Source organism: Anopheles gambiae, chromosome 3, assembly GCF_943734735.2.
Source record: "Anopheles gambiae chromosome 3, idAnoGambNW_F1_1, whole genome shotgun sequence".
Taxonomy (NCBI): domain Eukaryota; kingdom Metazoa; phylum Arthropoda; class Insecta; order Diptera; family Culicidae; genus Anopheles; species Anopheles gambiae.
In genome coordinates this window covers 34,737,045-34,764,752 of record NC_064602.1, presented here as the reverse complement: position 1 = coordinate 34,764,752, position 27,708 = coordinate 34,737,045, and the positions used below count along the sequence as shown (strand labels likewise).

Genomic DNA, 27,708 nt, shown 5'->3' with positions numbered 1-27,708 from the left:
AGTAATGGAAGCTCTCGATACGTATGATATACAAGAATTGTATAAATTAAGAATTTAATTGAGAGTTCTTAATCAGAATTTATGAAGAATGGCAAACTATGCACGGAATATCTTGTACCAGCTAATAACTTCTTCTATTTGGTGTAACGTCCTATTTGGTGTAAGGTCTACGAATAACCAATAAAACTAAGCGCAAAACTATATGCAAAAGATATGGTTGAATCCTTTGGACGTATCTGTTTCAGAGCAAGCCGTCCGTTATAAGTTGTTAGTAATTTTTATTTAAATTATTGAAGTCTCTTCTTGTTGTTGGACCTACTACAATTTCTTTCCTCACACAAGTGCCAAGCATAATCCAGACAAAGGGTTGAATTTAACCACACAATATCGATGTCCCGATGTGTCTGGCTTTATTTTAATCAGCTCCCAATGACGATAAGAGTGAGAAATGCTAAACACATACAATTTCCTGAGTGTGTACTACCTCTCCAGCGCGATAAGCGGGGACCTGCTGCATAACGATAATGAGGCTCCATGACTCGGACATTTGTGCATTGTTTGTGTGTACCCTCCCCCCTCATTGAGGACGACCAGTCACACCAAAGTGTCATAATGAGAAGCAAAAACCCTCTGTACCTAATCTCTTACTGCCCAGCCCCGGAACCTATGAATTGATGAATAGGATTTATCGACACGTCGGAGAAAAACCTGAGTAACAAACAGCAACAAAAAAGCCCCGAAGAGGCTCTCAAGAAACTGAGCGGGGTGGACAGAAGCCACCGGGTGGTGTATGTTTGTCATCGGGCTTCGTCACCATCACGAGGCGCTAAACGGGGAAAAAAAAGTTCCCGGAATACATCCTACAGTGCTAAAGGGTAGTATGTTTTTGGACAAGGGGGATTTTTTCTCTTGCTTATCTAAATGGGCTCTAATCCCAGTCTCGATAGCCGGCCGGGCAGCGAACAGAACGGAACCAAGCGCCCGCTGCATTGGCAACTCAATGAAGTATACGCATACGCTTATCGGGCCACGCCGAGGGTTGGTGATTGATTAATTCGTTTGATTGTTTGGTGGATTAAAAACCGTGGTACAAGCCGTGGGGGGATGGAGGGAGAAATGGGAGGATGTTGGGCCCTTTTTTCACTGGAGGAAACAAACATGTCCAGTTTTGCTTGGGAAATGGGTTTGATAAACAAACCCCCCCTTCAAAATTCATTCCGCTACGGCTCCACAACACGGAATCATCACGCGCTTTTCCATATCTGTACGTGCGCGTTTAGATTAACCAGTTGGAACAAAACCGAAAGAAAAGGATCTTTATCTCGCTCAATTCTAAATTCAGTGCCCTTAAAATAAACCCTAGCTCTGGCACTAGCTGCTGCTTCTGTTGCTGCTGCTGGCTACATTTTAATTTGGTGCAGTGCCGCTGCTTGCTCACTCCCGCCCCCCATGCTCGACTGCTGCCAAGCAATGCCTCGTGTTTGTGCGTCTCTCGATACTGTAATTAATGCACTTATTGGCGGTGTGCAGACCGCCGTGGGGCGGTCCCTTTTCGACTTAGAGTCTCGGGCTTATAATTAATTCAATTAACACCACCAACCTACGAGGCGCTCGAATGCCTGCTGCCTGGCGGCCCGAAACCGGTAGGAACCGACCGACTTCCTTTTCGCTAAACGCATATAAATAATAGCCCCCACAACTGACTACTTCCACCTGCGGCCCGGGCAGGCGCAGGCCTGGGAACGAATAGGCGCACGTTGTTGGGTCGCATTCATAAATTCATCCCATAACGCGGCCACAATCTTGCCCGCGCCACGCCAATCATCACCAATGCGCGGGTTTTTCTTCCCCGTCTTGAGGCGTGTAGAGTCGCTGGCGGAGACGAGGTAGAATGTATGTTGTTTGACCCGCGATTTTGATCAAAGCTCATAATTTTCACCTCGTCGAGTTGCTAGAAACAGCCGGCGAGCGGGAACGAGTGGGAGCGGGCAAAGGGAAAACACAGGTAGAGATGATTCGATCTGGAAGAGGTAATCGACGACCCCGTGCCAGTTCCCTTTAGCACCGCGCGCGCTTCCGTTGCGTCGGGTTTAAAGTTTGTGAATGAAATGTTGTATTAACATATCTGGAACTATGTTCGGTGTGCTTGTGTGTATGTGTGTGTGCGTGGGCTTGACAGTAGTCCCTAATATTCCATTCTCCCGCCGGGACACGGTCCTTGTGTTGTGCCGGTGTGTTTTTGAGTGTTTTCGGGAAACAATTATTATGAAACATTATAAATTAGAATAATTGCCATCAATTATGCCGCCAAGGAATCTCCACGCGGCCGTGTACGGGAGGAACCCCGCAGGTGGTTGGGCTAGTGCTGCCACTGATGATGGGAAAGCAAGAGCGAAAGCGATCCCGGGGTGGTGCTTGGTCGGCGAAACACGTGGTGCCGGGCGCGAAGAAGAAACGAGAAAAACGGTGGACGTAAGCGACGAACGTAATGAAAGAACTTCCAGTTCGGGATCCATAATCCAATAGGAAAAAAAACGTTCCGTTGACGACTTCCCCCCGGAGGGGCATTCGTCGGCTTGGTCGGCCCAGATCGGTTCCTTCACTTCCGGCGATAGGCGCAATACTGTTTTAATAGCGATGAATTAATCTTCCCAGAAAATAAGCGACGAAATTTAAGCATTTTTGACGATGAAACTTGAGAACGGACAACGGGAGGGGGGAGAAGATGGCTGGAAGGGCATTACATTTTGCGCCATCCCTCCCTGGAAGGCAGAGGAATCCTCTTTGCAGTCTATATGAAAGCAACGATACACACAAGAGTGGCACAATTATTGGACAGCAGCAGCAGCAACAGTTCCGTTGATTTCCGGCGATTTCCGGTCCGATGTGCTGGGAGTGCCGGACCCGGCACTAATCGATTAATAGGGCGAGAATGATTTAAAGAATACACAGAGAGCGAGAGAAGGGGAAACAAAAACACACCCAACCACTCGAGGTATCATATTTTCTCACGTCCTCACGGCCACCACTGCGCTTACTGGGGGCAACACTGGGCTACACCAATCAATGGCGGGAATGGGAAGAGGGTAAGGTGATCAAAATATCGACTGTGCTAGATTGATCAATTATTAATTCTTTATGCAAAATTTACTCCACTTACACACACAGAGAGTGGCCCTTTCGGCCCGGTGCCCGGTCGCCCTCCGGAGGTGGCGAAAAAATCTACACACAAAACGTTTCCTAACACGTTTCTTCCGTTTTCTCACGATCTCAGCCTCCAGCCCAAAAAAAAAGGGTGGCACAAAGATTCTGATTTTTTTTTCTTTCTTCGCTTTAATATGTGTGTGGGGGTATGTTTTTTGTGTGTGTATCAAAGGCTTGGTGGGGTTAAAAATTGCCCGTGTGTATTTTGTGGCTATTATATGATCGCCGGTAATCGAATTGTAATTCTGCTCGGGTGTTTCCATTATAGTCTCGCGCTGCACTGCACATTTTTTGCCCTGAAGGGTTATTTGTGGTGTATGTTCACACTCGTTTTTTTGGTTTCTGTTTTGTAAAAAAAGCGGTTTTAATAGAAGAGGGGGAGCTCATGCGTGTGTGTGTGTGTATGTATGGCTCAGCTACGTGTACGCCGTTGCGTTAGATGGTTACAGCACCGGCACCGGTTTGATGTGACGATAATTTGTTTATTGGGAATACAAAATCAACCCGATAAAGTCGTGTGTTTCGATTGTGACACATTTCGTGTCGTAAACAAACACACACATTGCACGCTGATAACGACTTTGACGATGATGAATAAACCTGTACTGCTTACACACGGACGCTCGATGCTTATCAATCGCTGACGACGATGATCGGCGAGCAACGAAACCGCAAAGAAGGAAAAGACCATTGCGTCTGGAAGGTCGGAATAGGGAAGCGCGAAGACATCCAACAGCACCGTGCCCCGATGCCTCAAGGTCTAAGGCACAAGTGTAGACGGCACCAGCCGTTTAGGTTTCCCTTTTTTCTCTACCGTTTTGCTTTCGCGCGATTACCTTTCCAATCGTTTGAATCTCTTTCCCTGTTTAGCGAGAGAGACACGCCGCAACAAGCGCAACAATTAAGGAACATCAAGATCTTACCGTGCCGATAAAGGACGAAATGGGTACACCCGACATGGGCACCGGTGTGTCCGTATGCTAATCAATCTGGCAGCAGCAACGAGCAGCAGGTGTCTGTCCCGTCCTGTGTGAGGTTAGGGCCGTAAGGGCTTTTTGGACGCAAGATTAACTGGTCAATAGCCCTGGTTCGAGTTACGGGCATCGCACGGATCGCAACGGACAGTCACCTGCCACGTGGAATTCATTGTCACTGTGAATGTTTTCGTGTGTTTGTTTTGACCCCCGGAGGCATCAAGAACTCGCCGAACCGAAAACGCGCGCTCAACCAAGATATCATCGCGAATGTTTGTGTGTGTGTTATACGTGTCCTGTAATTGTGATTGATGTAAATATTAACCAAATGAAGATCTCATTATATCAACGGTGTGTCTTGGTGGCGACTTTCCTTTTTTATCTCTCCTCTCTCCTCAGCAGCAGCAGTAGCAGCGCTAATGAGTAAATTATAAAGACATCAAAAAGCGGCATCATTTACCAGGGCCGACACTAATTGGTGGGACGTTCGGTGTCTCCTTAGTGTGTCCTGAGTGTGTGTGTCTGTGTCAAAACGCTTGTTGCCAGCACAAGCCCAGCAGCATTGTAATAATAATAATAATAATAATAATAATAATGATGATGCCGCGAAAACGCGTGTGACAATTACAGTGATAAGTGAGTGAAGAACGATCAACCGCGTGTGCGTGTGCGTGCGTATATGTGTGCTTTTATGTTGGTGGTCGATCGATCATAAAAAAGAAGCAGAAAAGAAGGCAAAACGGGACGAGGCAGCTCCCGATCGCGACGCCCCCGGGTTGCGCGTACTGATTATGCCGCTGTTGGTTGCGCCGAGAAGTTCGCATGGAGTGGCGCTCGTAGACCACCAGCCGCTTTACCGTTTGCAGCCACCACGGTCCGGGTCGGTCGAGCTGGAGCACCAATCGTCGCCGCCGCCGCCGCCGCCGGAAGGGAACGGGGTCGCCGCTCCGCCGGCCAGGGCCGCCGACAGTGCGGTCGATTTCAGCATGTCCAAGTTTAAGGCGTCCTCGCGCCACTCGCTCTATCGGCAGTTTTACGGTGGCGATGAGTCGCCACCCTACGAGAAGCCGACGGAAGAGACAGGTAAGTGTTGGGTTGGTGGTGTGGGATAACGCGTTGTAAAACCGAAACGTCACACGTCGTAAACACATACAGGGTTTTCCAGGAGTTCTCATAGCTGTGGGACACTTTATAAACACTTTCTTACGTGAAATGAACTTAATGTAATGGGAATTGGACTCTCTATCACTCTTGTTGGACAAATGCAATAGGAATTTCCAAGGAGCTTGTCCAAAAAGGGTGCGTAGAGTTTTGCATAGAGTTCAATTTTCAACGTATGCAATTCACTTCCAATGGGAAAGAGTCTAGGAAGTGTCCCACAACTATGAGAACCCCTGGAAAACCCTGTAAGGAAAGGATATTAAGAAGCTATAACAAAACAAACGTATGTTTTCTTTCAACGCAACAAGCAAGGATCAGGCGCGTGCCGGGTGGAACATGCAACTGTTTCTGGCTTAACCCTTTTTCCCCGATAAATCATCTCCGGCTCTCCAGCAGCGCGCAGCCTATCAAATAATCGTTTTAAAGTCATCGAAAAGCGATCCCGTGGGTCGCCGCCGTGTTGGGATTTGTTTTCTTAAAGACTTCCTGTGTGCTCCGGCTCCGTAACCCTTTTGCTTTTGAAGAATGGGGTTCCTTTCCGATGCTGCTTGACGTTTGGCGTGTTTGGCTCGTGCCAGCAGCAAACACATCCCATTCCCTTGCACAACATAAATCCCAATGGTGTGTGTGTGTGTGTGAGTGTGTGTTTTTCTATGTGTGACACTCTCCATTGCTTGCGGAAGGGGTTGCGTAAAGTCCTGAGCGAGGACACGCAATAGGACGACCTGAAGAAAAAAAAAACGAAGTAGGCAAGTCCTTGTGCAAGATCACGCTCTTTTTTTTGCGCTTCCCTTCCCGCTCAAGTGCTCAAGTGTGGGACAGTGGCGAAGGATGTGACCAACAACACCGGCAAACCCTCCACAGAAAAAGGGGTGCCAAATAAGAATAAAGGGGGAAACACAGAAAACAACCCTTTGATTTATTTAAGAAACCGATGACGCGCGAACATCAACCCGTGATTGCGTATTTCCCGTACAACCACTGCCACACTGGCACACGCCCCGGGTAGGTAGGGATATCATCGAGCATTGAGAAATCGTTTATTATGTTAAGTTACCTTCCGCTCGCGCGCCCCAACCCCGGCGACATCCTTGGCGGGCAATCGAGAGGCAATAAATGTGCCTATTCTATTCCCCCTACACACAGGAAGGGCTAAAAACAGGAAAAGGAGGACGAAAGCCATGGAGAGTTCATTCTACAGGTTTTTTTTTGACATGCCAAAAAAAGAGGGGACATATTTTTGAATTTTGTTGCCGTATGTAAGTGAGTTACTTATGCCTCGATGGTTTCGAGCATTTCTGTAAAACCTTGAAAGGAATTCGTGTGTGTGTGGCTGAAGCATGTTCTCTGCTGTCCTTGCTTTTTTTTATTATTACTATTATGTGATTTTAGGATGTGAAAATTCCACGCCCCCGTGCTCCGGAAGGAATTGAATCGTCGATCACGAGTGAAAACTCACATACCGGTAGTGGGTTGGAAAAAAGGGGTGCATATATTACCGTACGTCCCTCGATGACGGCGGTGATGATTGTTATTTAAATAGCGTGGTATATGGCACACCCCGCTTCTAGGATCATCCAGGCACGCCCCGTCGAGGTGAAACGGTAGCGCGGGACATAGAGAAGGCACTGTGCGTGGGAATTTCCTTCAACAAGTGGGTCTTGCAAGGACTTGTAATGCTTTTCCGTAAGGATTGGGTGGCTTTCGTTCCGGTCGCGTCGGCATTTTGCAAGCAAATTTGTATTATGCCGATTAATTGCAGTACGTTTAGTTCGTTGTTTTGCCTCGTTTTGCCCCACAAAAACGAACAATGAATTTTACATTTTATTTGTCTCGTTTTTTTTTTCAAAACATTTTTGACCTGGTAGAATGATAATGATTGCACTTTTGGGGCTGTGAGATGATGGATAGCTCCAGTCTCCAGTGGGTAAACACGGCCTGATAGGTGACAGGTGGTGGGGTAGTTAACGTTGTGTACCACCTTGCTTGCTTTACCCTGGCTCCGGCTCCGTAAAAAGCGCCATAAAGATTCAACCCGACCGACCGGGAAAATTGATTGTATCTGAGTGGAAAACGTAGCCACCAAGCCACCGAGCCGGGGTAGCACCCAATTAGCCTCTGCCGTGGTTAAACTCCGTGCGAGATAAACTCATTCGTTACAGCCCCTCTGTGTCGGGAGTGTCAGGATTTTTGATTCGAATCTAAACCGTTTAAAATTCATACTTCTGCCACCACCCACCCGCCTGAAACCGGGGTTCACTATCGGAGTGTGAGCATCGGGACCGAGCATCGTTCACGGTATGCTGCACAGCTATGCTTAACATATCATTTGCATGCTGACGGGCAGGGCGCAGGCTTTGACTGAGCCGTGGCACGACGGCCCGTCTGTGGCGCAATTAAAATATCGTTATGACAGTGGAGAGAAACACCCCGGAGAGTGGGTGAGAGAGAGGGCGAGGAGGTTACTGTAAGCTGGCTGTGTTTTTGCTCGGTGTATGGTTGTTCCACAGTGTCTGTGTTCTATTGCACTAGCTCTCGAAGGAGAATACACCTTGACGGAAGCCAGGGAGAGAGAGAGACAGAAAGAAAGAGAGAGAGAGAGAGCGATAGAGAGAAAAGAGAGAGAAAGATTGCACGAGAATTCACCATTATTAGCTGCACTTCTTAAACAAACATAACACTTTCCGACCGAGCACACTTTCCCCGAGCAAACGGCCGTAAGCCGCGCGCTGGTTTCGTGAGCCAGCATAACAAAGCAGGGGCACCCAAAGGGGAGCTGCAACCCCTCTTCTTCCCTCCGTTTTCTGTTTTTTGCTAAATGACGCGAAAGGCGCTCCACAATACCCCTTCACCCCCCTCCATTCCCCCATTGAATGAGCAAAAATAACGATAATTAACTCACATTACATTCGGAAGGCCCTGCAACAGAATGAGGGGCCCCGAAGAAGGCGAAGGGGGACCAGTTAATTTAAATACCCACCTCAAACGCTCTTCCCCCACCTTACCCCCTTCATGCCGCTGTGTAAGTTCGCACAGACACAAAAGTGTTGCCGCAAACGGCGTCGGTTTAGTCTCAGTCGATGCAATCCGCAATGCACCATGGCTAGTTAAACATGCATAACTTGCAAACACCGGTCGGTCGGTCGGTCGGTAAGCACAAACGGGGCTGCCGATGCTGCTACCTCTGCTGCCGGTAAAGGCAAGGTGTGTTGTTGTTCTTGTGGTTGCATACCGGACCCCAAGCGCGCCTCCTCATCCAGCGGCTTAACAATAAATAAAGTAATGAATAAAAAATAATAAAAATTAATTTAACTCTTCCCCTGGAGCGCCTCTCGCCCGTCGGGTTAGTGCCTCTTTGGAGGTGATCGCCTTTTTGGAGCTTCATTCTTTGCCCTGTTTTGCGTTCTTTCTCCGGAAGAGCGTACGCTTTTGTCAAGAAGAAGGTGTGTGATGTGCATGTGTCGGAATATTTCGTTCCGTTGCCGTTTCTCGACTGGCGTTTGCTCTACTGGCCCAGCTGGGTATATAAATCAAACGGTGTGCCTGTTTTTTGCTTGAGCGAGAAAATTATGGTGCTGGCAGGTAGTTTGCATAGATGAACAAAAACAGTTGATGTTTCTGTTTGTTTTGGAGTTTTTTTTTGTGGCGCTTCTTGTTTGTTTTTTTGGTAAAGCCCACACAAGACGGTCCAAAATTTTAGGGAGGACGCTCCAGAAGCGATGACGAGAATGAAATATGTAAAACTGTGTGTGTTTTTGCGCTTTTGCATATTTCCATTATGTTACATATCAATTAATTGTTTTTGTATGGAGGAAGCAAAAAGCACCAAATTTTGATTTACATCCTCTGGCACATTAACGTTTCATGTTTTAGTTCCCGTTTTTGATACAAATTGATGTGGAGCATAATTAAGGCCGGCAAGCTGTCGTTGTTTGATCATTTCTGGCGACACTTTTGCATGCGATTACGTGATCCGTTCGCGGACCAAAGACAAACGAAGTAAGAAAACGAAGGGTGCTGATCTCAACGGCGATCAACACAAACACACACACACAGCCGTAATTATGTCCCTTCTTTCGCTCGATTGCGATAATGATCTGCCGTGCCGTCACGTAATTATGTTTTCACCACCAGTTGCTTCTACTTTGCGTCGCCCAGTCGTCCAGTGACATGCAAATGAGTCAAGTCAATTATGGCGCGCGCTGGATTTCCTACTGTCCCAAACCAACAAAAAACGCTAACCGGAAAAACAAAACCCCAAAAATTGTGACCCCTTTTGTGACGTTGCATTTGGTGACAATTTGATGTGGCGCTGTCCCCTTGGCGCTGACAAAGGTTCGTCGCTTACGTCTTGTGTAGGCTAATAAAAAACGAAAGAATTGCATCGCTCCAAAGATCTCTAGCTTCGGTTTGTTAGTTTTTCGCGTATTGGGACATTGTTTTTCGTTTCTTTTACCGATCTCTGCTGCCTGTGTGCGTGTGTGTGTGTTTTCCGGCACGGAACGGTGGTTAAAATAATTGCTTGTACTATTTGACAATTTTTATTCCACTTTTCTCACTTCTCCATCGTTTATCACTGTCTGGGGTCGGGGTGGACTTCTTCCCGACCCGAACGAGGCATACAAATTTGTTACCCAAAAAGCTCGTAACCTCTGGCAGGAGCCACAGCTCATGGTTTTCACATGTTTCACAGAACGCGCGACGGAAATTATTACAAGCCCATAAAACTGGGCCCACAGTCAAACGCCGGCATCGAGGGGATTGGATCGTAACAAGCGCGCGTCCGTTCCGTTTCGTTTTCCGTTCGGAGGTCCCGCTTTTCGGATGTCGCCGTAGCGCCGGCCCCGTGGAAAACTGTCCGATCGCCGGCCGAAGATAAGACTTGTAGTGAGTGGCTTGTGCTCGCTCGACTGTGTCCGGTTTAGTCGTTAATTTGTCGCCTTTTTGGGATTGTCGCACACTGCCTTTTTGTGAGGAGAGAAACTTGTACACACAAAATCCGTATGTTAATTTGCGCACGACTGCAGCGCCAAACGAAAGTGGGGGTTGTGATCCAACCGGAGCACAGCAGACGGAACAAAATGACTGATGATCGGCGAGGACGCGTCCAGCAACTCTCATTTTAATTTTGATTTCCATTTCTGAGTCCTCCCGCTCCCCAGACGGAATGTGATTATTTATTTCCCACCTCTCGGAAGCGCGGGCCGTTATCTCCCTCGATCGCTCCATGCGAACTCACAAGGGGGAAAACATGAAACTGGTGAGCTTCCGTGAAATTAGAGGTGTAAAATTCCAATAATTGCAGTCCCCACGGTTTGGTTCGGAGTTAGTGCTTTTTTTTACCTCCCGTTTCGTAGTTTGTCCAAACGAAATTAGACAGGCCAGTAGCAGCAGCAGCAGCAGCTTCATCATCTCTGGCCCGCGCACACAGATTCGATCGAGGTAAATCGTCCGCCGGCGCGGAATTAGCGTATTAATCTTGTCCGCTGTTCGCGAGCCGCTGGCGCAAGGCCCTCTCGCTCAGCGTCCCACCGGACTTCAATTTCGTTCAGGTTTGTGTTCCACTCTGGTTCGGTGGCGTTTTTCCCCTGTCCCCCGGTGGGTCCCCACCCATTCATCTTTGGTTTGGTGTTGGAATATTCAAATTTTAAATTTGATTCGAGTCATCATCATCACCATTTATCTCTTTGGGCTTGAAGGAGGGGGAGCGATAGAATATCCGTGTTGAATGTCCACGTAAAAAAGGCCCCCGTGCGGAAATTGCTTCTGTTTGGGTTCTCACGCGCTCGCGGAGCACGCGGAGAGTTTGTACGTTTCGGTTTCGGGCGAGATTAGCCCATTCCAGCGCAAAGGGAATTGGTTTTGGGGCCATGATGATCTTGATGCAGAATGTGTGGCTGGAAGTGAAGGAGATCGTAATAATTTCTCAATGACTTTCCTACCCCTTCATCCCATGTACCGCAACCGAGCAAGCGACGAACCCGTTTTAATATTTGAATATGCTCCCGATGAAGGCCGGAAAGACGGAAAGAGATCTCTGCCCGATGGCACCTTGGCGGGCACAAGTACTCGGGTGCTCCCTCGCGTCCCATCTGGAAGGCCGGGCATCTGATGACGAGATTTCTGAGCCGGTTGTTACCGCCGTATTGTTGACGATAATTACGATAATTTGGTACTTCCTGCAGCATTCGCGTACGTCGCTTGCTTTTGCTCTCTTACTCTCTCTCTCTCGCCCTCATACCGGTAATACGATAATCTGTATCGAGCCCACAGAAGGTCCCGCCCGTGAATATGTGTACGTGTGTGCACCTACATGCAATGTCTAGCGGGAATCGGAGTGTGGAGGGAAAAAACAAATTATCCCAACTGCTTGAGCTGTGTGCTGTGATTTGATTGAGCGCTTTCCTCTTTTTCTTGAGATTTGTTTTTTTTCTTTGCTCAAAATTCATTTCTCCCTGCGATATTAAATCTGTTTCTTGTTTGTCCTCCATCCACAGAACCCGCCGAGCCGGAAGGGCGCGAAAAATCCTTCGGTAAGTAAATAGCGTCAAACGTGAAATTAAATCCTGCGCCCTCCCAGCCGCTCACGATAGTGTGCGAAAAACGCATCAAATTGAAATGTAAAGCGCGCGTGATCTTGCACAAAAATCAACCCCGATGATCATCGATCGATTGGGATTGGGGGGAGCGAAAAAAAAGAGTAATTATAAAATGAAAGGAAAACGAAAGATTTGAAAGCGCGATAAGGCGGAATGCCCTACCACGACAACACACACACACAACACGACAAAACGTGTCGTGGGAGGATGGTCCGGGTTTTGTGGCGTTGTGTTTTTTGGTGGGAAAATTGTTGTCGTTCTTTGTCCCCATACGCCCCTCTCTCTCTTCTATCTTGCTGTTCTGTATGAAAATCCCCCAAAAAATAAAATCGGAGGTCATATGTTAGTGAGGGCCGTGATTATGGTACCCCGCGAATAATGCGATAATGTTTTTTTGCTTTATTTTTTTCGCGGGGAAAGGTGGAAAAAATAATCTGCATACAACCGTCGCGCCATCACAGCACGCAGCCGTGCGCGATCGGATCGGAGCGGAGCGATTGCACCGTTGCGCGCAACACACAGGCCGCAGCGCGTACACGATTCGCGTGTGAAAAGCGTAAAGGGATTGCAGCTCTCTCACAAAAACACACTCACACACTCCAGCGCGGGGGAGTTTATTGTTTGTGGCGGGTGTATAATTTGGACGGCTGAGCGGACAGAAGACGAAGAAGCAGGGCTTTTTACCACGCTCCTGCCAACGGACCAATAATGCACTCACCATCGCGGTTCGCCTCAGCACGGGAAATAGTGCACGGGCAAATCCCCCCCCCCCCCCCCTCGAGAATGGAGCGATAAAGGGAATGAGTGAATATTATTTTTAATCACAACATCGCGATCGATTGTTTCGCCAAAGGGAGAGGGGGGGGGGGGAAGGGACATGGGAGGAGGCGAACAGGCAGGACTCACTTTGGCCGTGAAGCAGCGAATCTTTGGCGAATTTTATCCACCCCGGCATCATCACCGAGACTCCCTGCCGAAGTCCCTGCTCCTTCGCTTCCCGTCGCGACGTGTAAAGCCAAACGTTTCACGTTAGTTTGCTGCGAGTTTTTTTAAATATACTTTTTCTTTGTAGTAAGTGTACTTGCGACGAGGCTCACAAAATGTAGGCACAAGATACGTATTTCTTTCATTTTTTTTTGTTTTGCACCACTCTTCGTCCGCGCGGATAATGAACTTGTTTTTAGTGCGCTTTAATGGACAGTGCTCAGGTAGATTTAAATTTAATAATCATGATGCTCGAACCTCGAGGAAGAGGATCAGATACTTTCGCAGCAAAGTGCTTTTTGTTTTTTTTTTTGGGGTTTTTGCGTTGGTAAGAATATCCTTTTTCTAACATTCGAGGATTGTCCTTTGGAAGGTTTTCATAAAAAAAGCTTTCAGCTCATACTGTGGCAGAGGATACAAAATTAGCAAGTAAGCGATTATTAAATGTGATTATTATTTACTCATTTTCGTTGCCTTGGTTGGTTTTTTTTTGTCGTCCTCTCAACCGCGCAAGCCATTTCTCTCTTGAGCGCGCGTCAGAATCAAGCGGTGGGAACTAATAAAGCCTTTGAATCATGCACCCTTTCTGCAGATGATGCAGCTTCAATCCAATATCCCAAGCGAAAGGTGGTGGAAGTGGCCTGAAGATTGGAAGAGAGAAGAGTGCAAAAAATAAATAACATGATCGATGCTGTGTTGTGGGCTCTCGCCGCACACTGTTGTTACACTGTGTTGATAGCGAACGCGCGCTGTTGTGATGGCGCTACAGTCTTTATTTTTCAACCCTCCCCTCCCCCCTCCTCGGGTTTGGCTTCGATCGCACCGAGGCGAAATATCACAGTTTAATGAATTCATTTATTATTTAATTTGAAGTTGCAATTTGTAATAATCTGCCACAAAAGGTGAGGAGGTGCGCGCCGGTATCGTGTGATCCGCCGATTGGAGCGTTAAAATCACTCTACAAATCAACATTTTGTTGATGTGCAGTGAGCGCAGTGTATCTGCAAGATTTTATCTTTAGCTCGCAAGCACAAGCGCACGTTGACAAATGAGTGTTTACCAGCAAACTGCCAGCAGAGCAATAAAAAAAAGTCATTTAATTTAAATTATGATTTATGTCATCTTGAACACGGGTCTGATTTTGATTCGATGGTTCATTTCATGACGAGATTACATGACCAAAGTTAAAAAGGGAATGCGGCAACTGCCCCAAACACTATCAGTGGAGTGGTTAGCTTTGAAGGGTTCGTCGCTTGCCCGAAACGCTTCCCGAAAAGTCCCACCAACCTATCACGGAAACACGACGACGAGACGAAATGGGAGCAAAAGCCTGGCAAACGAACCATCCCATAAATATTTTGACAGTTGCTTAAAGCCACATTTTATGACTCTATCCGTGACGGTTGATCGCTTAAGCCATTGGATGGCCCGGGAAGCGCCAGCGCCAAGGCCGATGACCGACAAAAGCACGACCGTCTGCCGGCGCGACTTTGCACTCACCCCGGTGTTTGCGGTCCCGTTTTTTTTTCGTGTCCGCGCCCTCGTGAAAGGTACAGCCTCCCCGCGGTAGATGATAATGATGGGCAGCGTGTTTAATTTGCAGACGCGATCTGTGAACCAGTGCCTTCGATTGCCGACCCGAGTCACCGCCGCCCGATGACAACGTCGCCGGCCGTCGCCGATCGCTACTTTGTGGCAGCAGCCCATTTGCCGACTTGTGTTTGGCCGCGCTCGAAGGAGGAGGATCTGTTTTGTCGATGAATGGTCGTCGGGTCATTTTTTCGGAAGGAAAAAGAGCAAACCTTTTTTGATGGGAAGGTTCGACACACACACAGAAGAAAAAAACCCGTTGCTCTGTTTATGGTTTAACCAAACACAAATGAATTGCCAATTTAATAAAAATTTAGATTAATAATTCCTTTCCATCCCTTTTCTTGGCCGCTTGGCTTGGCTTTTCACGTGCAAGAATTGGTTTTGTATGTGTGAGGATTTTTTGTTGTTGTTATCGTCATCGTCTCTGTGCTAGAAAATCGAACGGTCATGATGTATTGTAATCTGCATGGTTCGTTCACCTTATTATGTGTTCACCACGATGGACATCTGTTGATTCATGTTGCTTTCTTTCTGGACCGGGGAGAGGCTTCTTGGCTTAATACAAAGCAAGCGCATCCCCGAAGAGAAGGGCGCCCGTGTTGCCGGTTGCGTGATTTTTTGTTCCTTCCTTGACGCAAAAAAGCCTCTTTTTGACTATGAACTAGTTTGTCTAGTGTGTGTGTATAAGGGAATTTCTTTCCGCAAATGGAGAATGGAGTTAGAAGGGAGGAAAAAGACGAACTCCCCCCAAGCAGCGCTTTGCGGTCCCATATTCACCGGCCGGCGTGACTGAGAATTGGCTAAATTTTTCCACATCATTTCCGATTTAATTCAATCGACCCGGTACCCTCTCGACCACTCCCTCACACTGCCTTTAGCATCCTTCCGACTCTCCCCAGTTTTTGGATTTTCATTCATGCTGTTGCTCTCGTTCTTCTCGCACGCTTTTTCCTGTTCCCCGGTGCCCGAGCATATGATGATTTTCAAATTTGTCTGCTTTCGGGTACACAATGGAAAAGAAACCCCTTCCCCCCCCCCACACACACACACACACACACACATCGTCCCAGACAAACAAAAAGCAGGCGCCTCGCCAAAGGGGGCAGGTAGGTTCACACGGAAAATTTCAATCTCTGGCCGAGAAGGTTTCTGTTTGAATATTTCTCACTTTAATTAAACAGCAGTTTGCTTTTCAATCTTTTTGGTATGTGAAACTTTTGATCAAGTACGACAGCGCCATCGAGGGGCAGGGGTTGTTTTTGTTTACATTTTCGATGTATGCCGGCCTACCTGGCGGGTGTTGGCAGCTTTCGTTTCATCAAGCCGATCAAACGGACCCCCGGCGGGTCGGGTGAGCTGCGCCGATCGTCACCCACTTTGACTACATTGTTGCCGCGGCACTGGTCGCTGATCACCGATCGATCGGTTTTCAATCTACTCATCATTATCTGCTTCACTGTTGGGGTGGTGCATGTGTACTGATATGGGGAGAGGAGCACAAGGGCAGGGAGAAGGGGCAGAAGTTTAATATCGGTCGGTATTCATTCATACATTTTTTATCCCCCTTTGAGGGGGTTAGTCAATGAAAGAATGAGCTCTGGGGCGAAAGGAAGGGGACTAAGAAAATTAAACACTCAACAATCAAGTGCACAAAAGGGGTCTATTACACATCGATCGCGAACAACGAGGGCAAACGACGGTACACCCCCCCCCCTAGGGTAAGGTATATTCTAATTTGTACCTTTATTTATTCAAATGACAATTTGTAGCCCTTTCGGGAACGATGCATCCGAGTGGTCGTTTTAATTGTTTTTCTTTTGCGTTTTAATGGCTTCTTTCCGGTTGTTCTTTTTATTTGCCCATTAACAGAGTTGCGCAGGGTTCGTCGCTTAGTCTCTTTTTTGTTTCTTTTTTACGTTTTAATGATTTTAAAATGCAGAATGTGCTCGAAATTGAATTAATTCTTCTTCCTCTTTTTCTTCTTCTTTGACACAACAACCGTTGTCGATCACGGCCTGCCTGTACCATTAGTAGACCTCAGATTTCAGTGACTTATTGCATACCCATAGCAGAAGACAGTCTGTTCCCGAGTTACGCGGTTCTCGACTTACGCGTATTCGGAGATACGCGGTTTTCTTAATTTGACACATCAAATGTTAAATCAGTGCAATTTGCTTCAAGAATTGTCCAATTCAGTAGAAATTGCATTTTTGCTGATAATTGTAATCCACTTAAATATCAGAATTTCCTGCTCGAATCGTATAAAATAAATGATTAAGTGTATACAAGTACTAAATTGAATAAATAATATCGAGTAATCAATGGTATTTTCGCTGAAAATCGCGAAATTCGACTTACGCGGATTCCTCGGGAACGCACAAACCGCGTAACTCGGAAACATACTGTAGTCAGTCCTACGTATGGGGACACGGTCCAATCTGGGATTGAACCCATGCCGAGCATGTTGTTAAGTCATACGTCATACGTACCACAAGGCCGGTCGATTGAAATGAATTGATTATTTATTTTGATATTTTTAGCATCTTTTAACAAAATAAATAAATTTTTGTTGTTTTTTATTCATTTTTGACATAACACCTTAAATTATTGTGTCAAAAATGATACAAATCTCAAATTAAAAAAAAGTAAAAACCAATATCAATTCTTCATAAATCTTCCAAGCGAACCCTGCCCGGCTAGGTCTTGTGGAAGAAACGAAACAAAACAAAAAAAAAGATTAATTATTAAATACTCATGCTACATTTAATTACAAGGCCACAGAGCCACAGTTCCATTTGCATGGGCCTCCGTTGGCCCGTTACCGTGCCCACCGGTTTTGCTCCAAACGCAATCGAATGGAAACACCGGCAGCAGGGGCTCTGCGCATGTATCTGTGTCAACTTGTGTGCTTCCATTTTTTTGTTAGTCATGCTGGCGTTTCTCGATCACAGGCAGCCAAAGGCATTTGATGAAATCTTCACGGCTAATCAAGACAAAATGTGAGAACATTTTAAATTAAGCCGCTTGTGACACAAACTTGAGGCGCATGGTAGGCGCTCGTGGAACAAATTTCGTTCCAAACTAATCAACGGCGGGGGGTGGTGGGGGGGTGGATTATGATGGTGTGTAGCCTTCGTGCTTGTGCGATTGTCCGTACTGGGTCGATTACAATGAGCGGTCAATACAATCCGCATTAGAATTGGCTTACTAAACCTTACCATCGGCCGAGAAGCCATTGGCAGTTGATTGTGCACCGTACCGTGAAATTATAATAAGCGTGTATGTGTTCTGTCACCGAAGCAACATTGCTTTTTTTTCGAGACCGTTATGTGGTCTTTGAGAGGGTTATGCTACGAGAAAAGCTCCAGTTAAGTTATGGAACAGGTGAAACGAATATGCGAGTTAGATGGTGAGACGGGTTTTGTTTGAAGAGATTTGAAGCTGTGCCAATAATAATCCGCTTCTTTTAAGATTCTTTCTACATCCACCTGGGATTCGATCGCATGACCTCTGTTGCAGAATTCCAAACGCCTTATCCATCCGCTCACCGACTCGACGGCTTCCTGTGTGCGTTAATGTGTTATTTGTTCTACGGTTTTCAGACAGCCTGGGGCAGCTCATTTGCTCCACGTTGAAACGTCTCATTTTTCGATGCACTTCTTGTTGCCATTGATCGTACCCCACTGGTAAGGTACCGAACCAGTCGAAGCGCGTGTGGTCTCTACCCTGTATCCACTGTACGTAGCCGCAAGCGACGCTCCATCGTCACCTTCAACCGGCAGCTGTGCCAACCACTCTTTAAACCAGCCGCGCACACGCCATCTACATACAGAGCCCCAGAGCCGCTGCCTGCTTCAGCCTTGCCCGTTCTGCTGCGCTGTTGTGCTTTTGGTGGCGCTCGCCGATGCACTGCACCAACCGCAACCGCACGTCTGTGTGCCCTGCGGCGGGTGACAACCGCAATCAATGCAATTTTGCATCCTTCGCCAAGGAAAGGGAGAGAAGTCAGCCGTGTGCCTTGTTCGGCACATTAAACGGTTTGCTTCGCTCGCGCAAACGCGAACGCGCAATTAGTGCGTGCAACAACTTGTCACCTCGTTTACGGTACTAAAAAGGACACTAAAGCGAGGGGAGCCCAGCTTTTTTTCTCTCTCTTCCCTTTCTGTTGATGGCTGGAATGCACACAAGGACGCACGCTAGAACGCGAGATGAGTTTGCAACACTCACCCGCAAGCACAGAGGGGTTGATGAAGCCTTTTTTTACATTCTACCTTATCTCTCCCCCGTATCGAGCGCATTGTTGCAATGAAAACATTCTCGGAATCTTCGGAATCACTTTAAAATAAAAATCCACCTCGACAGCTGGTGTGCGAACTTGCCCTACACCAAATGCGAGCAAAAGGCACAGGGTGCAGAAGTGCAGTGAAATGCAGTCCTGGAAAATTGGAATAACAGCAGCAAACCCCAGTCCCAGACAGACGGAGATAAAAATTATCATTTTTCTCCGTAATGGACCGGACAGGAAAAGGACAATTAATGAGCGAAGGATGCGTCTAGGTAATGATGCTTGAGTCCTTAATTTTTGCTTGCAACGGGCAACATGCCAGAAACAAAAAGATAGTGCGCGCTACAGCTCATCATCAGCATCATCTATCTCTCGATCAAGCCGGTCTGAGCCTAGATCGGTTCAATGTAACAGAAGACGAACCCGAAAAGAATGAAGCATCCTAAAAGTCACAAATAGCAGAAAAAGAACCTTTTTTTGCCTCTTCCTTTCCTGACCAACACTTGGACAGGTAGAAACAAATGCAAATTATCACATTGCATTCTCTGTTTTGTGTTTCACCTTTTTTGTTGTTATTTTTGTTCGACAATGACCGACCGACACATGGACCCTGTTTGCAGTAGAACCCTTGCAAGCCTTGAACTCGATGAATGCAATAACATCGTTACATGTTGACCCACGTCCAGCCATATCGCATGGTCCTCCGCCACTCTTGCTTTGCGCAAAAGGCAAAAGGATAAAAAAGGCACACAGGGAAAAGGAAAAGAGAGAGAGAGAGAGAGAGAGAGGGAGGGAGGGAAAAATACCTCAAAAATAAGGAGCAACAAATCAACAAAAAATAAAAAGGATCCTTCAGCCGTCTGCCGTTGGTCAAGCGATCCCGGCTATTGAGGGTCGAAGGAACAGAAGTTGCACCGAAAGCTTCCGAAAGAGGCAACAGTCCAAACAGGGCAGAGAGGGACGTCTCTGTGTGTGGACAAGTGTTTCAGGCAACCTTCGAGGGAAAAGGTGCCAAATCCAGGTACAAATTAGAATATTGGCGCCCATTCAATCAGCGGCCCGGAATCGGACGACGCTGTCTATGTTTTTATGTCCAGCTCCGACCCGGGTCCAGCTTGGTGTTTTTTTTTTGTTTCTCTGTATTTCTTTAGTTTATGTTTTATGCTTTCTTTTGTCGTGCCGCAATATTTACGATCACTCACGACGTGCTGTGGCTGTGTCTGTGTGAGTCAGTGGCCGGGTGGGGGTTTTGCCGTGCGTTTTTATTCCTTCGTGGTACCGCTTGGTCGGGCTAACTTGCAGTATGCTCAACTTTTTTGCTTTATTTATTTGCTTTAAAAGCTTTGAAAGGCAGCTTTTACAGCTTCCAATTCCGTTTTACAAGGGCGCGGTACGCTTTTGTTGCTGGCCGTTTCGGCTCCCAACGCTCCCGATCACCAAACACAAATCGTGCTGTGCTGTGTGCACCCATTGCTTTCCCGAAAAGAAAAAAAAATATGATTGACTCCCATGCGCGCCGCGACTAGTTTTCGGCGGTTGGCCATCGCCATCGGTCTCGGAACTAATATTTCACCGCGTTGGCCGCACAAAATGGTAAAGCGAAAAATATTAATCAACAATGCAACATCAATTACGCGATGCAGCCATCGTTTCGGCCAATTCATTTGCCTTCCATATTAGTCGATGGCTTCAAATCGAGATGCATAAAACGATCAGCACACGGAGAGAGAGAGAGAGAGAGAGAGTGAGTGAGTGAGTGAGAAGCTTCGAGATGGGCTGCTGCATTCAAAGATGACGTCCAAGACGGCGAGGACGAAGATGATGATGCATTATTCCCTTTCTTGTCTTCTGTCTGTTCAGGTTTTTCTTTCATGCTCTTGTTTCTTCTGTTTCTCCACCCAACCCAAAAGCCCCTGCGCCCTCAATTGTCGAGTGGTTGTCTGCACACCAACCAAGCTCGAGAGCTGATTGAGAGAGAGAGAGAGAGAGCGAGCGAAGCCGAGCAAGATGCTAAGCATAAAGTTCATATCTTTTAATGTGATCCACAATTCGGGAGCTCCGCCCTAAGGGATCGCTAAAAACTATAATCATATTATGCTTATTGTTGCACTGCGCTCGATGCGCTCGTTGCGCTTCATCGTTTGCGTGCGTTGGTTGCGCCCTGCCTGCTCGCGCTTCGTTTCGGCGTGCATCGGCGTGTCTGGGGGCGCTGTCGCGCAGCCTGAACGGATTATTATTCGCGAGCGCGGCCGAGCAAGAGCAAGTGGAGCCCTCTGCCCTCCAACGCCCCAAGTTCTGCCCCGTGCGGGTTGATGCAATACCTTCTTTCGGCAGGCAATCTTCCGCCGCACTGCAACATAAACCACACAACAGCGCTGCGCTGCGCTCATTCACGCGCTGCGCGTGCATTCATTTCCATCTTTGCGGATCGCACAAATGCGTTCGCTTCGGTTTTTACGGCGGTACGGAAAAACGTGGTGGCCTTTCTGTGTGTGTGTGTGTGAAGGCTTTTAATTTTGTTCTGCTGCTGCTGCTCCTGTTCCACTTCGAAAAGGGGGTTCCTTTTGCATCTGCTTCCGTGTGCTGACTGTTGGGAGAAAGAATTGTTTGCCAAAGTGGAGCTTGTTCGCGATTTCTTGGAAGGAAGTTCCACTCCTTTTTGGGTACGCATTCTGTGATGCCCTCAGAACGAAGGAGAGTAATGAAAATCCATTCGTCATGTTGATTTTATATCCCGCATTAAAACATCGTGAGAGAAAACGATCTGTTTTTTTTAATTTCTTTCAAAAACAATATTCAAAAACATATTCAAAACAACCCCGAACGGCCAATGCCTGGCCGCCCTTTTCGTGTGGTGAAGAAACCCCCGCGATGATCACACCGCCTCCGATCCGATAAGCACCCGGAGTGCCACCCCCCTTTTCGGTGCAGCGATGGAAATGAGCATCGGCGAAACCCCAAGCAAATCAGGACCCGGGGGCTGGCCGGGCGCGTCAAGGCCAACCTGCTACTAATATGCAGATGCAGGGGGCCCTGGGTTGGTTGAGGTTGTAATTTTTAGTAATTTAATTTCGTCCTTCATCCCGTGCCATTCTCCGCGTGTCCATTTGCTGGTCCAATGCATGGACTGCTTGAAACAATGCACTTTTCGCGTCGCGCAAGGAACCGCATGGGAATGAGTTTCCCTTCCCGTGCACCGGACGGACCTTGTAAGCCGCCCTCCCTGCGAACGGGTGGTGTGGGTCTGGTGGGGGGCGTTACGGGCCAAGCATATATTTATGGCCATCCTGTTTTGCCCCGGTGCGGCGAGCCACCGGTATCAACGCGGCCCCTTGGTTTCCCATAAGAATCGCGCGGACTCGCGGGCGCGTTCCGCCTGCAGCATTCATTTGCCCACAGGGAGACGGCAGCCTTCTTCGCCCTGCGGCATTGATTTCTCACAACGCAAACACGCCCCGGGTGAGGGAGTTGGAGGAGATACCCAGGGGTGATAGTGGTGGTTTTCATTTCTTATTTTGCATGTTGTGCCCGTTGTGTTGTTCCCGTTCCTGCGCGTTCGGCTTTGGCTCCTCCTTTCCGGCACTGCATTGGGGCTGGATCGGTATAATTTGCAATCATATTTTTATCCACAATAGACGGCTTATGATCCAGGTGCAAAGAGAGGGGGGGGGGGGGAGATGCATACGGGATGCATACGAAATGACGGGCTCCGGATGGTGAAAACGACGACGACGACGGCCGCAGCCCCGTGTGTTCCGGCCGCCAATCGGCTTCGGTGTTTCACCACAATTGCCCCGGCCCGGGCTTTTGTCCCGCGTGACGGTGGCTGTGGATCATGCTCTGCAAGAGGAAGCACAGGGGGAAGTGAGTGCCGGGGCCATGGGTGGGTTCAGCGTGCAGATTGTGCACCACGATGGATCCATAATTCCATCATCATCATCATTATTTCCGTTCCGTCGCACGCTCACCGCTTCCTCCCAAAAACCGTCTCGCTTGCCAGGGCGAAGGAAACACGTAGATAATGTTGTTTTTTTCTTTCTTCTTAACTCAAAGAACCCTTTTCCCCTGCGAAGCAGCATCGGATACGATCTACAGCGCGCCGGGTGTATCGATCGCACACGAAATGAATTCACCATTTTCGTAATACAATAATGAAATCGAGCAAGACGTGTTTTATGCAAAAATTATAATCATAAAATTAAATAAAAAAAACATAGCGCGAATACGCTCGGGCACTACGATAATCCGCACGTTATGCTGCCCGCTTCTTTGCTTCTTCCCTTTATTTTTGAGGTGCAATCGACCGGCTCTGCTGACTCGATCGATCGATCGCAAAACGGGAAAAGGGGCAAACCGATCGCGCAAGTGTAATGAGTGATTCCCTATTCAAAGTGCAATTTGAGGAAGGAATTACAATAATCAACGTGTGCGAAAAGAGAAATATAGAGAGAAAGAGAGAGAGAGAGAGAGAGAGAGAGAGGCAGGGCTGCAACACGATCACGTGCACCATTGCAGCCCTGTTAACCGTGTTCGGCTGTTGCTTTTGATAGTGTTTTGTTTCGCTGTGTTTTTTCCCCTTTCTTGAAGATTATTTGAAGCAAACGGTGTGAAAGGTGATGTTTTGTTTTTTGTTTTCCTTTTTTTTTTGCTCGAAAGTACATAACCGATACGATCTGCATGTTCCGCTGTTATCATTTTTAAGTCTTGTTTCACCTGTTTGAATGATCTCTTCTGCATATGCAAGAGTTATCTATGCTACAGAGGGTTTTACATAATTTACTATTTTTTTTTAAACTTATTTACGACTAATTGACATTTCACAGAGTATTGGTCATGTCTTTGCTGTACCACAATATAATATGAATATAGCTAAACTTTTTTTCCTTATTGTTGTATGATTTTGCACAAATACCACAGAAATGCGAATATGTTATAATAAGATGTCTTGCAATCATTTGTGAATTTGGGGTAAATATGCAAATAAAGCTACGAATTTTCTTTTGAAAAATATAACTTAATAAAGCAAATTAATGTAAAGTAGATAAAGAAAGAGGATTCCAATAGGATTAGAAATTCCAGCTGGAATATATCAACCGTTTCTGTTAGGTAAAATTTGAATAATTTGAACATTTTATTCCTGCACTTTAAATATTGCAAACATTTGTCTCTTCGTCCTCGAAGTCGTTCTTCTTCTTCTTCTTCTTTGGCGCAACAACCGCTGTCGGTCAATGCCTGCCTGTACCCACTGGTGAAATGAGCTTGGCTTTCAGTGACTTATTGTTACCATAGCAGGATAGTCAGTCCTACATATGGGGGTAAGGTCTATTCGGGACTTGAACCCATGACGGGCATGTTGTTACGTCGTACGAGTTGACGACTGTACCACCAGACCGGCGAAGTCGTTCTACACATATTTATTATTTAACGAACAATCCGCCTGTAAAACCCGTTCGCTGTGTTGGACGGAAAACCCTGTTTTAATTCAAAACACAATCCAAAACCACGCTAAACGCGAAAGGGAAAAATGGACGCCCTCGCCCCAAAACCAACGGTGAAAATTGGCAAAGCTTCAAAACTGCTTCAAAACAAACCAAAACCCCCGCGCACATCACAACCGCAAATCCACCCACCGCTCGGGGAATGAAAAAACCGTTTCCCGTTGTACTCATTTGTTTAGCTGGCACACCGGCATCTGATTCCGCTGCCCCGAAAAATTTGTGTTTCCCCACCCAAGCCTATAAAGTGTGCAATTAACAACCCAAACGAAAATAATTAAATTATCTCCTCCCGGTCTTCTTCTTCTTCTGCTGCTTCCTACCACACGATCTTGCATGATAATCGCAAACCGTCGTTGTAAGGCCGGTGTCTGTCTCAGCCGCTCGCGCAAAACTCTCGCCCCGAAAAGATGAACGACTTTGCCTACGAATGATGGTCTTAATACATCATATCATTTGACTACCCCTGGGTCCGCGTGTGTGTGCGTTTGTGTACCTTTTTTTGTTGTGGCACTCCGTGGACCGATTTACATTTCCCCCTGCCCGGTTGGGTGGATATGCTGATGAGCGCCTGCGCAGATGATGATCACCGAACGGCATGCAGATAAGCACCGGGACCACTTAACCACTACAAGACATTAACATTTCTCATGCGCCGTCCGCCGTGAGCATTCGTGTCTTACGATCGCGGGGCGGCGGTTCTGTTTCGTTCGAATGATTCCCTTTGCCCCGTTCCCCGTTGCTCGCATCACTTTAATGTAACATTTGCCTGCACTACGGGGAGCTCCAACCGGAACACTCCACTGTGGCTGTGTGCAAAAGTTTCTGGATCAGCTCAACAATTCGATAATTATGGGATATGTGACAGGTGTGTGTGTGTGTGTGTGTATGTATATAAGCGTACGGGTGTAAAGGAGAAAGCAAAGGTTTACGAAGGGAATGGCCTAAGTACAGTGGATGGCCCTTTTGCGCCCAATTTCTTTTCGCCCCTTCCCTTTTTGTCTCAAATTGAAAGTGACGTTAACAAGCCTGGCGTATGCCTGCAGCGGAATTGAAGGCAAGCGGAGGTAAAGCGATGGGACACAAATACTCCCTCCCTCCCGTCCCGTTCCGCCGTTACAAAAGCCATGCGTTATAGTTTGCGGGTGTGTGTGACGAGTCTCGCTGCCCGAAATTAGCATGACTTTCATTAATTAGGCCACGAAAGGCTTTTACTGCGAGCGCGCGGTGCACCCTTGGGGTATGTAAATAACAACTCCCCAAGTATGCCACACCTCAATGCAAAGCGGACCCTCCCAACGCAGCAAGTGACGTTTCGCAGCTGGACACATTCGCGAAGCGCCTCGCAAAGGGGTCGTAAAAATATAATGAACAAAATTTGTAATGAAGACATTTATGTGCTCGCGTCCGATGGCAGTCGGCAGATACGGCATAAATCAGGCAGCTTTACAGCCAAGACGACCGCTCCCGGGATCTCGTGCTCATTTAAATAGATTGGCCTGCGCGACTGTCGAACAAACCACGGTTAAGGGGATCCAACAGTCCCGAGGGGTGGCAAAAGCAAAGACGATTGTTCCGGTTGGCTGCGTGCCCGGAAAGCTCCGAGGAATTGAGCCCCCTCTCAAACCAGAACAGAGGGGGCGACAAATTCGTGGCTCATAATGAGAGAAAGGAAGGGGGACCGGTGCAGGAGGAAAGGGAAAAAGAATCCATTCTCGCTGCTGGAAACGAGTGTCCAGGCGGTGGTCAAATTTGCTTATCGGCCATCTAAATCGAGCGCCGCGATTCGGCGGCTGAAGGCATCCGACGAGCGTTATCTTAATTCGTTGGCACATTTTCCATTTTCCAGCCTAACCGTTTTACCATGTGCCGGCTTCCGGATGTGGCTCTTACCGTCTCCCTCACACGCAGACGCACAACCCAATCGCTGGCATTGCAGAAGCATTTTCTTTTCGTTTTTAATTTGCTGCCAACACAAAAGCGGGCCCCAAGTTAAGCCATTATGACACCACTTCACTGCTCAAAGCTTCCCCCGGGTGTGCCATCAATGTATGTCTTCTTTAGCTCCCAGGGCTGACAGTCAAGGTTGGCACTATGTCGGCTGCATCTTCTGCTGCACTGCACGTCGAAGCGAACGGAGCGCGCGCGCACTGTGTAATTGAAAAAAGCTTTCTTCTTTCCACCGCGCTCAACTCGTTGCCGTTGACGGTCGTTTCCAGTGCCGTTGAACGACATTTTAATTAGTACCTTTGCCGTGCGTCGTAGATCGTTAATATGCTTAAGTACATATCAATTTATTAATTGCCGATGGCGGTCCGTTTGTGTGCATGTACGCCTAGGTGTACGGGTTTAATGTTTTATTTGTTGCTTGCTTGCTTGCCGTGAAGCACTGAGCACGGCCCCAAATTGCTGTCAATCGCGGATGCAAGATGTAAATAGTCATGATAGGCAGGCAAATATGGACCGACTGGCTGGCTAAACGGGGTAATTAAAAGCCATGAATATGTTCGCTTGGAGTGAATGACGCATTGCGGGTGCATCTAATAAAACAGGGGAAGAATAGCCCAGTGAAGCCCTTGAAATCAAAGCCCCTCCAAGCGCAAACGGATCGTTAGATCGGGCTCGATCACATCATTTATAATCGAACAACACTCATTTCTCATCAATCAACCTTCCATGCAGCGATCGACAGTTGTGCAACAGCAGCAGCAGCAGCTTTAGGGCATTTCTCACCCTCATGCTTTTATTAATATTTTTCCCTCCGACCCTCCCCCCAGGCTGTCCGTTTCTAATAAGCGGGTTTTCCAAATTCCGGTGCATAACGAATTGCAATTGAACTACAGCCTGTGATGTGCATTTCCTGTTCTCATTAGCGTTTCGATCCGTCCGAGCTTACGGAAAAGATTTCAACGATCACACGACGGCGCGTTTTGTAGGAGACGAACCCCTGATCATGATCGACCTTCGAACCGTTTTTGTTTTTCTTTTTTTTTTGCTTGTGCTCGGGTGGTTTGTTTTAGGGGAACCTTTTCATCTTCTCGTTCCATTCCCATTCCCGAGGTATACCTTTTTTGGGATTTGCTGTTTCGCGCGAAACCTATAATTATGCACTTATGACCTGTGGTGGCGCAGGACTTCAGGTTTCAGGCCATTCCCGAAACGCTCTCAATGTTGTGGTAGGAACCGTTTTTAGCCGTTCTTCGAAATGAAGTTTTGCTAATCAAAACGCTAAATTTATTGCCCAAAAGCCCCCCTCCCTCCCTTGAAAACCGCGAAAGCGCCGCGGCCGCGTCATGCGCATTTTGCGGCTTTGCGGGGAATCGCATCGCAGGCGTGATCGTGGTGCCGCCACAGCCCGCGGAACGAGTTTTGTTGCGAGTTTTCCCATTTCTCGCCCTTGTCGGGCGGGGGCC

At 47.4% G+C, this 27,708-nt stretch overlaps 1 protein-coding gene across 4 annotated transcripts in view; it reads left to right on the top strand.

Annotated features, from left to right (window-relative positions):
• LOC1271410 (uncharacterized) overlaps window positions 1–27,708 on the top strand; it is a 123,227-nt gene that overhangs the window by 5,145 nt on the left and 90,374 nt on the right. For 2 of the 4 annotated variants that reach the window (XM_061662013.1, XM_061662016.1), the window contains exons 2-3: window positions 4,578–5,261; window positions 11,837–11,872. In XM_061662013.1, coding sequence (XP_061517997.1) covers window positions 4,970–5,261; window positions 11,837–11,872 — 328 coding nt within the window. In that variant the 5' untranslated portion in view covers window positions 4,578–4,969. The remainder of the gene's footprint in view (window positions 1–4,577; window positions 5,262–11,836; window positions 11,873–27,708) is intronic. The other 2 variants (XM_061662015.1, XM_061662014.1) reach the window with 2 other exon arrangements.